The sequence below is a fragment of the Helobdella robusta genome (assembly GCF_000326865.2).
Source record: "Helobdella robusta unplaced genomic scaffold HELROscaffold_33, whole genome shotgun sequence".
NCBI classification, from domain to species: domain Eukaryota; kingdom Metazoa; phylum Annelida; class Clitellata; order Rhynchobdellida; family Glossiphoniidae; genus Helobdella; species Helobdella robusta.
The window spans coordinates 38,083-50,368 of NW_008704623.1; the positions used below are offsets into that span (position 1 = coordinate 38,083).

General features: G+C 32.9%; 1 protein-coding gene across 1 annotated transcript in view; it reads left to right on the forward strand.

Annotated features, from left to right (window-relative positions):
* Positions 1-9,529: 9,529 nt before the first annotated feature.
* Positions 9,530-12,286, forward strand: part of HELRODRAFT_175225 (hypothetical protein) — a gene marked incomplete at both ends in the record, with an annotated part of 6,197 nt that continues 3,440 nt past the window's right edge. The window contains 4 exons of the mRNA XM_009022672.1: positions 9,530-9,543; positions 9,758-9,759; positions 10,067-10,422; positions 11,845-11,925. Of these exons, the coding sequence (XP_009020920.1) occupies positions 9,530-9,543; positions 9,758-9,759; positions 10,067-10,422; positions 11,845-11,925 (453 nt within the window). The remainder of the gene's footprint in view (positions 9,544-9,757; positions 9,760-10,066; positions 10,423-11,844; positions 11,926-12,286) is intronic.

Sequence of the window (12,286 nt, forward strand, 5' to 3'; positions counted from 1 at the left end):
AAAGTTTAACTAACTACACGTATGCAATAGATATAATTGAGATGGAGATCCAATGGAGAAAAATAATTAATAAGCAAATAATGACATAATGAGCAACAAACTGAGTTTAAAGAAAGCAACTTTTGTCTAAGTTTTTGATTCGGTTGTATGTATTTTTCCACGAACTGTAAGGTAAAATCATCAACCTTAACATTGGCTCGTAAAGAAGGTACTACTACCTAATCATTTTTAAATTAGCAAGACAAAAAGCGGTTGGCTTTATCTATATAAGAAACGGTTTGAAATAAATAAGACTAACAATTTTTCAATATTTTATAACCTTGCTATTGAGATAGAAACCAACATTATCATGTAATTTGTGATTTTATAATAAAATCAATTGACATAACACATACAAAAGTTAATATACATGAGCATTATAATGAATTATACAAATTGTTGACAAGATAACATTTTACCAAGTTGAATATAAAAGCTTTAATGTTGGTAGTTAATTTTTTTCAAAACCGTAAAATTCTCTGATTCGTTTTCAACGATAAGCTTAACGTGTTTGCTTGTACTGCTTTTAATTGCCGCGTTAAATAGTTTTATTACTTATTTTGTTGCGTGTCGTTCGCGCGTCACGTGTGTGGTTATTTGGGGATCATGTATGTATGATTGTATGTATGTATGTATGTATGTGTGTGTGTGTATGTGTGTGTGTATGTATGTATGTATGTATGTATGTATGTATGTATGTATGTATGTGTGAGTATATTTATGTGTGTGTGTGTGTGTATTAAGCACAAATGTACAAATGTGTGTGCATTGGTTGGAAGCAAGTTAATGTAGTAGCTAGGGAGGGAGATATTTTTATACCAGTAGAAATTTAACACTGGACGGACCAGACGAATTTAACGGTCCATTCATTTTATTTATTGGGCCTGTCTTCTCGGATGTCCAATTTTTTATTTTACCAGTTTGCTTAATTATTCATATTTCTATTAGTTTATTTTATTCTTCTTATTAACAGTGTAAATAAAAATAATTTAACAATAAATTAGATAAAAATGGTTCCTTAATGAGTATGTTATGTGGGTTGAAGCAGGTTCAAAGAAATATTCGTTCGCCCGTCTGATGACGGTGATAAAAAAAATTGTTATAAGATCTTTTTATGTGAAAGATGTTATAGCGAAATGTTCAAGTGTGTAGTTTTGTTGAATGTTTTTTTGCCAATGTCTTTGTATGAATGGTAGGTAGATCTAGGGCAGGGATAGTCCATGGCCCCTTCTCGTTGTAAGCAGTTTTACTAATAAAAGTCAGTATAAACTCAGTTTTAGGGTATGAAAATACAATTTTTAGGTATAAAATTGGCCTCAAATTGGCGAAATAAGCCAAAAAATTGTCACCAGCTTCATATTATACATCTTAAAATTTTGCCCTCTCCTACCTTGTCAACAATGTGGTCCACATCTGCCAGTGTATGAATTTTTAGTGGGAATTTTGAATATATTGTCGTTTGGTTTTGTTTTTGTGAGAATGTGTTCTTATGTTTTTGTATTTTTGTTTCAATATAGTTTGTTCTGTGTTTGTTTTTTGTAAGTGTTGATGTGTCGTTGTTGCTGAAATATGGGTTTTTTGTATGTTGCTTTTTGGAAAGCCAAAAAATAATTCTTTCTATGATAATTCTTTGTTCACACGTTTCAAAGTTTTTAAAGTATTTAAAGTATTTATTCAAAGTCAAATCAGGATCCCAAAATGTTTGTACGACATAAATTTAACAAAAAAAAATTGTTTTTTTTTAAATATTTTTGATTTAATAGAAAAAACGTAAAATGTTGTCAACTGTGTTTTTTTATCGTTGCGTGTTTAAATGCGTTTAAAATTTGCATCGCATGATTAAATAATCCGATTATGCGTTTACGTGTGTGTGTGTGGTGTGTGTGTGGTATGTGTGTGTACGCGTGTTTGTTTGTGTCTGTGTGTCTGTATTTATTCCTATGTTTTAATTTTTATAATCTTATTTTATCCTCAAAGTAAAATTAAGTCGGGCAGACAAAAAAAATACAAAACATTGTAATTGTATGCATACATACAGATAGAGAAAGACGAAGAAATGCAATGCAAGAGAGAGAGAGAGAAAGAGAGAGAGAGAGAGAGAGAGAAGAAAAGAAAAGAGAGAAAAGAGAGAGAAAAAAACAAACTACTGTTGATAAAGAGAGAAAGAGAAATAGAGAAAGATGGAAAGAGAGAAGGGACCGTCCCTAAAAGATGTCATGCTTCAAGGGGGATGGGGTAATTGCAAGTGTGACGTCCCTTTTTTAAATAAACAAAAATAGAGTTACTAAATACACCAAAAGAAGAAAGCCCATGTATTCTGTAGGTATCAGTTTCACAGCACCTGGCAAGCCTTCGTGATTTTTCATATTAATTGGTTATATTTAAAATATAGTGAAACATTTAGATATGAAACTGTCGTCATGTAAACTTGTCGTTCGTTGTTTTGATATCAATAAAAATAAATAAAATGCACAGAACATTTACATTGTTTAATGACTCTTCACTAAGATAACAGCGTTTCACACAAAAAATTATCAGAGAAAAAAATGCCAAAAGACAACGTGGCCATAAAAACATTTGTACACTTGATCTGCGGAACTTATCTTGAGTTCGAACCCGGTCAAGTAACAACAAAACCAGTCAACTTTACCAACTACTCCATCGTGTTGGCCACAGGGCTTCTACCGTCTGCTCTAAGAACTTCGTTTTAACTTTCTATTCACAGTAGAGTTTTATTCGCTAAGCACATTCCTAATAAACCTCACCGGACATGAGCCATGAATGGAAGCTAAGCAAGCGAGGAAGTGAAAGTGCATATAGATAATAAGTCCTAATTGAATAAACATGTATCGAGGCGAGACACGCAATGCTAGCGACAGGAAGGCTGACCGCAAAATGTTTTGCTTCAGTTTTTTGCCGAATCAAAAAGTCTGTTTTTATTTATATTTTTTATCTTGTATTTTGTATCTATTTTGTAGGAGTATCTTCTGATAAGTATGGAAATGGAATGATCAAAAAGGTAGGTTCGATTGAAAGAAATTAATTAATCATGCGCTATTAACTGTACTCTCTATGTATAAATGTGTTTAATTATTCATATTCGTTTCTCTTCTCTCTCTCTCACTCTCTCCCTGCCTCTCTCTCTCTGCTTCTCTCTCTCTCTGACTCCCACTGTCATCGGCAATCTCACTATTTAATCATCTATACAACGCATTTTCAAAGTCACTGACAGATGAGGATACAAAATGTTTGATTATGAAAATAAAGGGTATCTAACGCGAAACAAAAAATAGCATCCGTGAATAATTACGCCAACGAAAGATACCAACAGGAACAAAAATTACGTTGAAAGAATAACACAATAGCAATAATAATAATAATAATTGAATGTTATTGTAAAATTGTAAATAATAATTTTACGGGATCCTAGTCTGAATTTGTTGACATTTAGAAGGCTGTTAAAGACTTATTTGTTTTCATCCTAACACTGTTTTTGTTTTTGCATTTTGAGAGCGCTTCTGATAAATTTTACATTTTAATTGGCATAAGTTGTAATAATAATAATAATAATAATAATAATAATAATAATTGAGGATGACGAAGACGACGACGACCAGGATCAGGTGTTATGGATACATCTGTATGCAAGCGCCAGAGGTAGTGGAAAATAACACCTGAGCTAAAATTTCAAATTAAGGTCCCTAGGTTCCTTTGCATTAGTAAAACAGTTTTTTTCCAGGTTTTAATTTGAATTATTCTACTATTACAATTGTTATTCTTATTATAATATGTAATTATTTTTTGAAATATAACTGAATTAAATCCTAAATTAAATAAAAATGTCAAAAATAAAATCATCTTTTACAAAAAAAACTAACAAACTGACGATCAAAAAAACCATAGGCAAAACAGTATTATTAACAGAAGTAAACATCATTATGACAAATAATAATAATAAATAATAATAATAACAACATAATATAATAAAACCTTTGAATAAATAAATAATGAAAATAATAAAAAAACATTTGCTCAAATTTCTTCGGTGCGATTCGATGCCATTTTATGCATCAATGAACTCAGTAACAGTTGATATGAAGTGCATAGAATTATTTTTATGGAAAACTGAGCGAGTAATTGAATTGCAATAATTTTTTATTTTATGTCTTTGTGATTCGGTCGTTAAAGATTCATTTTATTATCGTCAATAAAATTTTGTTTCGTGTGGTCTAGTTATATTGTTGTTGTTGCTGTTGTTGTTGTTATTATTATTACTATTATTATTGTAGTGGTTGTTGTTATTATTATTACTATTATTATTGTAGTGGTTGTTGTTATTATTATTACTATTATTATTGTAGTGGTTGTTGTTGTTGTTGTTGTTGTCGTCGTCGTCGTTGTTGTTAATGTTAATATTATTACATTATTTTTATTGTTGTTGTTGTTGTTCTTTTTTTAATTATTACCAGCAGCAGATCATCAACATCATCATGGAATGATTGTTTGATGGGATTGATTATTTATAGATTAGTTTATTAGTTTGGTTTTTCATAAAGGCCTGTTGCATGATTGATTATATGAATAGGTTATTACTATACAGTATACACGTCTACTGTCTTAATTATTATTCTTCAGAAATATCAACACACACACATACACACACACACACACGCACACACACACACGCACACACACACACAAAGCGTACGTGAAGACACGTGAAGTTACACATCACGCACAAGCTGCCTCAATCATTACACTATCTAGTAGTAGTCATTAGGTTAGCTGGTTTATAAATTTCATGTTATTTTATTTTAAAATTTTCAACGAAAACTAACTTCTATTTGTTTGGCAGAGTTTGGTACAATCAAAATTTAATTGATTGGTCATACATATGTCTAGTCAAACTACTGTTAACTTTTGACTATGATGAAACAGATCAATCAAAAAATTTCACTTTTTTATTCAAACATTTTCAGAAACATTTCGATTTGAATTGATTGTATATTCTTCTTTAAAATAGTTTTAAAAGTAGCTTCATTAAAAAAGCATTGGAGTGAGTGAACCAATTCAACCGCAAACTTTCTTGAGTTTTCAATTTTTCATTTTTTTTAAATATTTCTAAAAATTTTGTCTTAAAAATGTTAAAAAAATGCCTGGTTGACGATTTTTTATAAGATCATAAAAATTTTTATCATTATTCAAAAAAAATTTGACGAAAGAGCTTAGTGCGAAGAAAAATGTTAATCTAGACAAATGGTTGACTGTAAAAAATGAATTCATGTCTGTTGTGCGTGGCTGAGTGTTTCGTGCTTTCACGTCGGTTCTTTGATATAAAGAAATCTAGGTTTGTTTGTTTGTGTGTGCGTGCGTGCGTGTGTGTGTGTTTGTGTTTGTGTGCGTGTGTGTGTGATATATATATCAAATACATCAAATATACACCTTACACTCACACACACGCCGTCCACACGCACACACACATGAATTACACACCGAATACACACACGCACACACATACACACACACACGAAATACACACCGAATACACACACGCTTCTGTTTGACGCCAGAAAAAACCCCAACCTAATATTAGAGAGTACTTTTTAATGCCAGACGATAAATCAAGCATTACATGGGAACTGATGTCACATAAGGTGGCCTGGGTAATTCTTCTTCATTTTTGTTTGCTTATGACTAATTGTCCGTTTGTCGGCCCAATTAACTCTCGGTTGTTTACCTGGTTGTCGGTCTATTTGTCTGCCTGATTGTTGGTCTGGTTGTCTTTCTGGTAGTCTGTCTGGTAGTCTGTCTGGTTTTCTCTCTGGTTGTCTGCCTAGTTGTCTGCTTAGCTGTCTGTTTGGTAGTCTGTCTGATTTTCTCTCGGGAACCGTGCACAGCACACCCGTCTAAATTGGAATTCAATTTTAGATAGAAACTGCTTGTGGGATGTGTGAACTCGTTTAAGTTGGTGCTATTAATTATTCACGTCCATACATTTATGCGATTAAGTGGGATTGAGTGTGTTTGTTATGTTTTAGTTGATCCAATTTGAATGTTTTTTTTTGCGGATGTGTGAATATTTGTGTATACGTCTGTGTATGTTTGTTTGTATGTGTAAATGTGTGCACATTTGTGTAGCTATGTGTGTGTTTTTATACATAAATTTTATATCTGCTTGTACGCTTGTGTTTGTCTTTGTGCGTGTGTGAGAGAGTGTATGTGTTTCTATTAGAGCCCTGCGCAGTTGGAATTTTCAAAAACCGCAACCGCACCGCAACCGCAGCGTCAAAAACCGCAACCGCACAAAACCGCAACGCCGAAAACCGCAACTGCACCGCAACCGCACCGCAAGAAACGATAAACAACATTAATGCTTTTATTGACATTATAAATCACAACTATCTACATCCAAATCACTGTTACTCTTAATAAATAACATTTTGTCAATTTTGTATGGATTTAAACTGGACCGTCTCTTTTGGAGTGTATAATTGAGAGATGGTCCTACCCTTTCTGACGAAACATTCAAAACTTTTGGACAGCATCAATTTAATCAAAAATTGTTTATCAATTACATCTACCTGTGGATCAATTTCAACATTTTTTTACCTCGGACATTTTTATAAAATAATCGATAATTAACCACGCCGTAAATAAAATAACTACTTCTTTCAAAGTAAACAGGAAAAAAAAATGGTTGCTTCAACGGCTTCCAAAGATATTAAGATTTTAATATATAAAATTATTACAATGATAATGCAATTTTTAAAATGTTATGGACGAACAAAAATATTTAACAAAATTTTTGCGATCACCGCGGTTTTGATAAAAAAAACCGCACCGCGGAAAAACCGCATATTTCAAAACCGCAACCGCGTAAAACCGCATGATTTTGCGGTTTTGATGAGGTGCGGTTTTGATGAGGTGCGGTTTTTGCGGCTTAAACCGCGACAACCGCAAACCGCGCAGGGCTCTAGTTTCTATGTGTGCGGTAATATCTAGTCGCGTAAAAGTTTGTAAGGATGCGCCCAAGCAATGTTTATATAAGTAAATTTGACAGGCTGTAGGCTGCATTTCGAAGGATTCCCAAATTTATAAATTAAACGTCTGCTTTGCTTGGCTGGTTGGCTGATGGGTTACTGTTACAATGATTATGTGTTGGTGATGAAATGATGACAAAATGATAAAGTAGTGTTGAAGTGGTGAAGAAGTGATGATGAAATGAGAGGAAAAGTTGTTAATAAAAATGATTATTTTAAGATGATGATGTTATCAAATTCGGTCCTGTCATCTTCGTCCTCATCACCATCATCATCTTTAACATCATCGTCGTTATTATCATCCCGGTCGCCGTTCTTAAAGCTTTATGCACGGTTTCATTCCTAGTTTTATTACTTTTTAGTTTGGTTTTATCCAAGTTTTATTGAAAGAAAAATTAATAATAACCCCAGTGGTAATAATGGCAACAGCAATAATAATAACAAATAATAATAATTCTTATTATTATTTGTTATTATTTATTAAACAGATATAAACCGTAAATAATAGTTCACCTGTTGTCTATTTTATGGACAGCGTTGTATTATGGTGCATTGTATTCATAATGCATCTCTCTCTCTATGTGTGTGTGTTAGTGTGTGTGTATGTGTGTATTTATTGTTGTTGTTGTGGTTGTGGTGTTGTTGTTGTGTTGTTTTGTTGTTGTTGTTGTTGTTGCTGTAGAAGTAGTAGTAGTGGTCGTATTTTGGCCCGCCGAAAGCGAAAGAATGTTTGATTGCATTGATAAAAAGTTTTAAATATAAATTTTCTACCTCACGTATCTAAAAACTTATTTTACCAACCTAAATTGAAGTGGCGAGAGAAAAAATGAGTAAAAATATTTGAAAATAGTGACATTATGCGTGGAAAATTTTAGAGTGCTGACGTTTGAGTTAATAATTGAGTTTTTTACGTGGGTTTTGAATGCGAAACCTCCCTTGTCTGTATGTATAATCCACACTCTGTCCAACTATGCAAATTACAATCCCAAACACACACATACACACACACAAACACAAACACACGCACACACACATACATACACATATACAAACACACTGACTCTTTTTTTTACAAATCGTAACGTCGTATCGTATCATATCATATCATATCATAACATATCATATCATTTCATATCATCATTCATGTATCATCGCCTAACACTATCACAACCACACAAGATCATACCACCGTGACGTCATCAGACAAACACATCAATATATCATCACATCAATATATCATCATAGAAGCACCACTCCAACATGAAAATACTCTCGTGACATTAATGCACCTGGCAGTTGTCCATGTCATAAAACTAGCGTATATTACGTACCGCGTTGTGAATGGGCCGAAGAAACACGTGGAGGAATTTTGAGACCAAAATTACTGGAAATAAAACTGGAGTTGAAATGTTTTTAAGGAAAAAAGTTAGAGAGAAATATGTAAGATTTTTTTTATTTAAACAAAACCTTTTTCAGTTGTTGTAACAACGGTATTATTATTATTATTATTTGTAGTAGTAGTAGTAGCAGTAGTAGAAGTAGCAGTAGTAGAAGTAGCAGTAGTAGTAGAAGTAGTAGTAGTAGTAGTAGTAGTAGTAGTAGTAGTAGAAGAAGAAGTAATAGTAGTAGTAGTAAAAGTAGTAATAGTAGTAGTAATAGTAGCAGTAGTAGTAGTAGTAGTAGTAGTAGTAGTAGTAGTAGTAGGAGTAGTAGGAGTAGTAGCAGTAAAAGTAGTAGTAGTAGCAGTAGTAGTAGAAGAAGTAGTAGTAGTAGTAGTAGTAGTAGAAGGAGTAATATTAGTAGTAGTAGAAGTAGTAGTAGTAGCAGTAGTAGTAGTAGTAGTAGCAGTAGTAGCAGTAGGAGTAGTAGCAGTAGTAGTAGTAGTAGGAGTAGTAGCAGTAGTAGTGGTAGTTGCAGCAGCAGTAGTAGTAGTAGTAGTAATGAAGCAGATGCAAGCTACTGGCAACAATAATAGTAGAAGCAGTTAAGAGACAGTTCACCACATGACAGAAACGTCGTGTTACACCATGTTGCAATGTGGCCCGGATCATACGCAAGAAGAATTTTAACCTCTACACCAATAGAGGCACGTTCATACTTTATGAACCTTTGGAATGTCGAGACGCTACGTTTAACACGACAAAATTGGGCGCTATAAAAATGTTCAGGGTTCTAGAGGCGGTTGAAGGATTTAAAATTGAATTCTAATAAAGTGAATAAGTAACAAATACTGATGCTGCTACTACTGCTGAAAATATTTTAATAGCCGTTTATAACGGATCACCTAAAAAATGTTGTCATGTAAAGTTGTTGATCAAATTGTGTTTCAAGAAACTTTTTATTAAATTTCTTCAGCCAAAATATTTGTTTAAAATATTTAAAGCCTTTTTCAATGTTGATACATTTGTCTTTTTTTTATTTATAAATTTTTTTGCAATCTCAGAAACAAAATGACGGTCACGAAGTTATGTGGATGAAAAAAATGCCAAAAAATATCAACAACAAAAAAAAACAAAAATTACTGCTACTACGCAACCACTACTGTTGTTGATGCTGCTACTTCTGCTGCTACAACTTGCAATTTGAACGTATGCCAAACAAATAATTGGAATTTGACTTGTCACATGAACAATAATTCAACGTAAAATAACCTAACACAACATAACATAATTTGACAGAAGTCAATAGAAACTCTTACTAAAATTCTTTACTGAAAAGTTTAATGCAGAATTCAGCTAACATGCTCCAGTTTAACAACAACATCTACAACATCAACACATTCCACATTCCATCATCATCATCTTCTTCTTCATCATCATCGTCATCTTCGACATCATCACTTGTAAGAGCGACAAAGTCAACATTTTTGACATCAGTAATCGTCCTCGTTGCAACAATCGCATCAACAACTTCGCTAACAACAGCAACGACGCAACGAACAACACCACCAACAACAAAAACAACCTACAACACAACAACAACAACAGAACCAAACTACACCAACAACAACTACGACAACATCGAAGCCACAACACTCGATTTAGACAGTAAATATTCTCTAGAAGCGGAAATCATCCAACTTTACTGGAATCGTGGCATCCCATTTAGCATCTTAACTGCATTGGGCATCATCTTTAACGTTGTCAGCTTCATCGCTATAGTCAGAATCCGAGGACCAAAAACCGTCTACAATGTCTTTCTGGCGAATCTGGCTATGGCAGATGCAGTAGGTGCCGTGTTGTTGTGGACGTTTCACAACTCTCTCCTTATATTTCCATCCTTTGAAGAGGAGTATGATCAGGAAGGCGATGGAGTTGTCAGTCTTAAGATCTGCTTGTTTAAAGTTAATATGTGTGTGTGAGTGTGTGTGGTGTGTGTGTGTGTGTGTAAATGTGTGTGTGTGTGTGTGTGTGTGTGTGTGTGTGTGTGTGTGTGTGTGTGTGTGTGTGTGTGTGTATAGATCTGCTTGTTTAATGTGAGTATGTGTATGAGTTTTTTTTGTTGTCGGCGCGATGGTATGTTGGCATTAACATTAACGTTGGTGTATGTGTGTGTGTGTTTGTATGTGTGTTTGTATGTGTGTATGAGTGTGCGTGCGTGTGTGCGTCGTGTACGTGTGTGACGTTTGAAGCCGCTATAAGCCAGCAGCAAACATCAAGTTAAGAAAAGTTTTTAGAGAATGTTTTGTTGAAAGGTTCAAACAAACAAAAAAATTCTCAAAAACCGTTTAAACGTAGCACGTGCCTCACCGTTACGAGTCAGGAGTATTGCACCCCGATCGTAGTGATAGCGATGATGACGTCATCCACGATGATGACGTCATCCACAACGATGATGATGACGATGTAGATTGTGATGTCATTCTGGTGAAGATGTTGCTGATAACAATATACATTATGATGATAATGATAAGGAAATGAGGATGAAAATGAAATGTGGTCAATATTTTAAATTGAAATGAAAGCGTTAATGAGGCAATGCTAAACATCATTAACGCGATTAAAGATACATTTAATTGAAAGAAGATTTGCTTTAAAATGTGATTTAAATTTGAGTTAAAATAAGATTCGATTAATTTACAAATAAAAATAATTATTCGCGTTTAACTCTATTATTGAAGATTTGTTAAAAAACTGATTTTAAAATAAAATTTTAAACGTTCAACCATTCAACTCTCTGGTTGCATTCTTAAGAGGTGTCAGATTTTTTCTGAAAAAAAAACTTATTAGATTCTCAATTGTCATTCATATTTTCTTCTTATTCTTTAATATTTGATAGTTATTTGATACCAAATGAAAAATTTGAGAATGTATTTTAAAAGGAAAATTTCTATAATCCTTCTTACTATGGTGATTTGACGATGAATTTATAAGCATAAGAACAACCCTTCAATATCAAATGAAATTTCTAAATTTGAACCTTCTTGAAAAAATTATGGAATAAAAAAGTTAATTATAAAAGTTTATGAAAGCTATTTTAAATTAATAATTTTTTCACCATCCTTCTAAGTATAAAATAATAATACTAATACAAAGATTTTATTTATACAATACAATACAATACAATACAATTCAATACAATACAATACAATTTAATACAATACAATACAATGTATTTTGAAATTCTTTGGTACGAAGTTTCCAAAACTTTTTGTGTCACCCCCATGCCCCAGTTGAACAATCAATCAATCAATCAATCAATCAATCAATCAATCAATCAATCAATCAATTAGCTTATAAAGCGCTATTTCCGCGATGTTCAACAGCGCTCCTCAATGAATTTTGAAAACAGATGGGTCTTGAGATCCGCTCTGAACTTCGCAAGTGATGGAGAAGTAGTCAGAGAAGTAAGTAGAAAGTTCCAGAGAAAAGGACCAGAAAAAGCAAAAGCAGATTTGGCAAAAGAGTGTATAATGAAAATGCCCGCCCCATGGCGGAAAACATCACTCTAATATGTTATTTTATCAAATACGGCGCAAGTATAGTGGAATGATGTGTCACAAATTGGGTTATATAGAGGTTTAATTTATTAATTAACAAAATTAATTAGTAATTTATTAATGTGATATTATACTGAATAAAAGATTGCTTCAATTCAATACAATTAAAATAGTTGATGTGGTTTGTGGTTAAATTATAATTAATTGAGTAATTAATTGCATAATTAATTACCAGCGTAAAGTAATTTAATTTAATTTGAATGTAGTA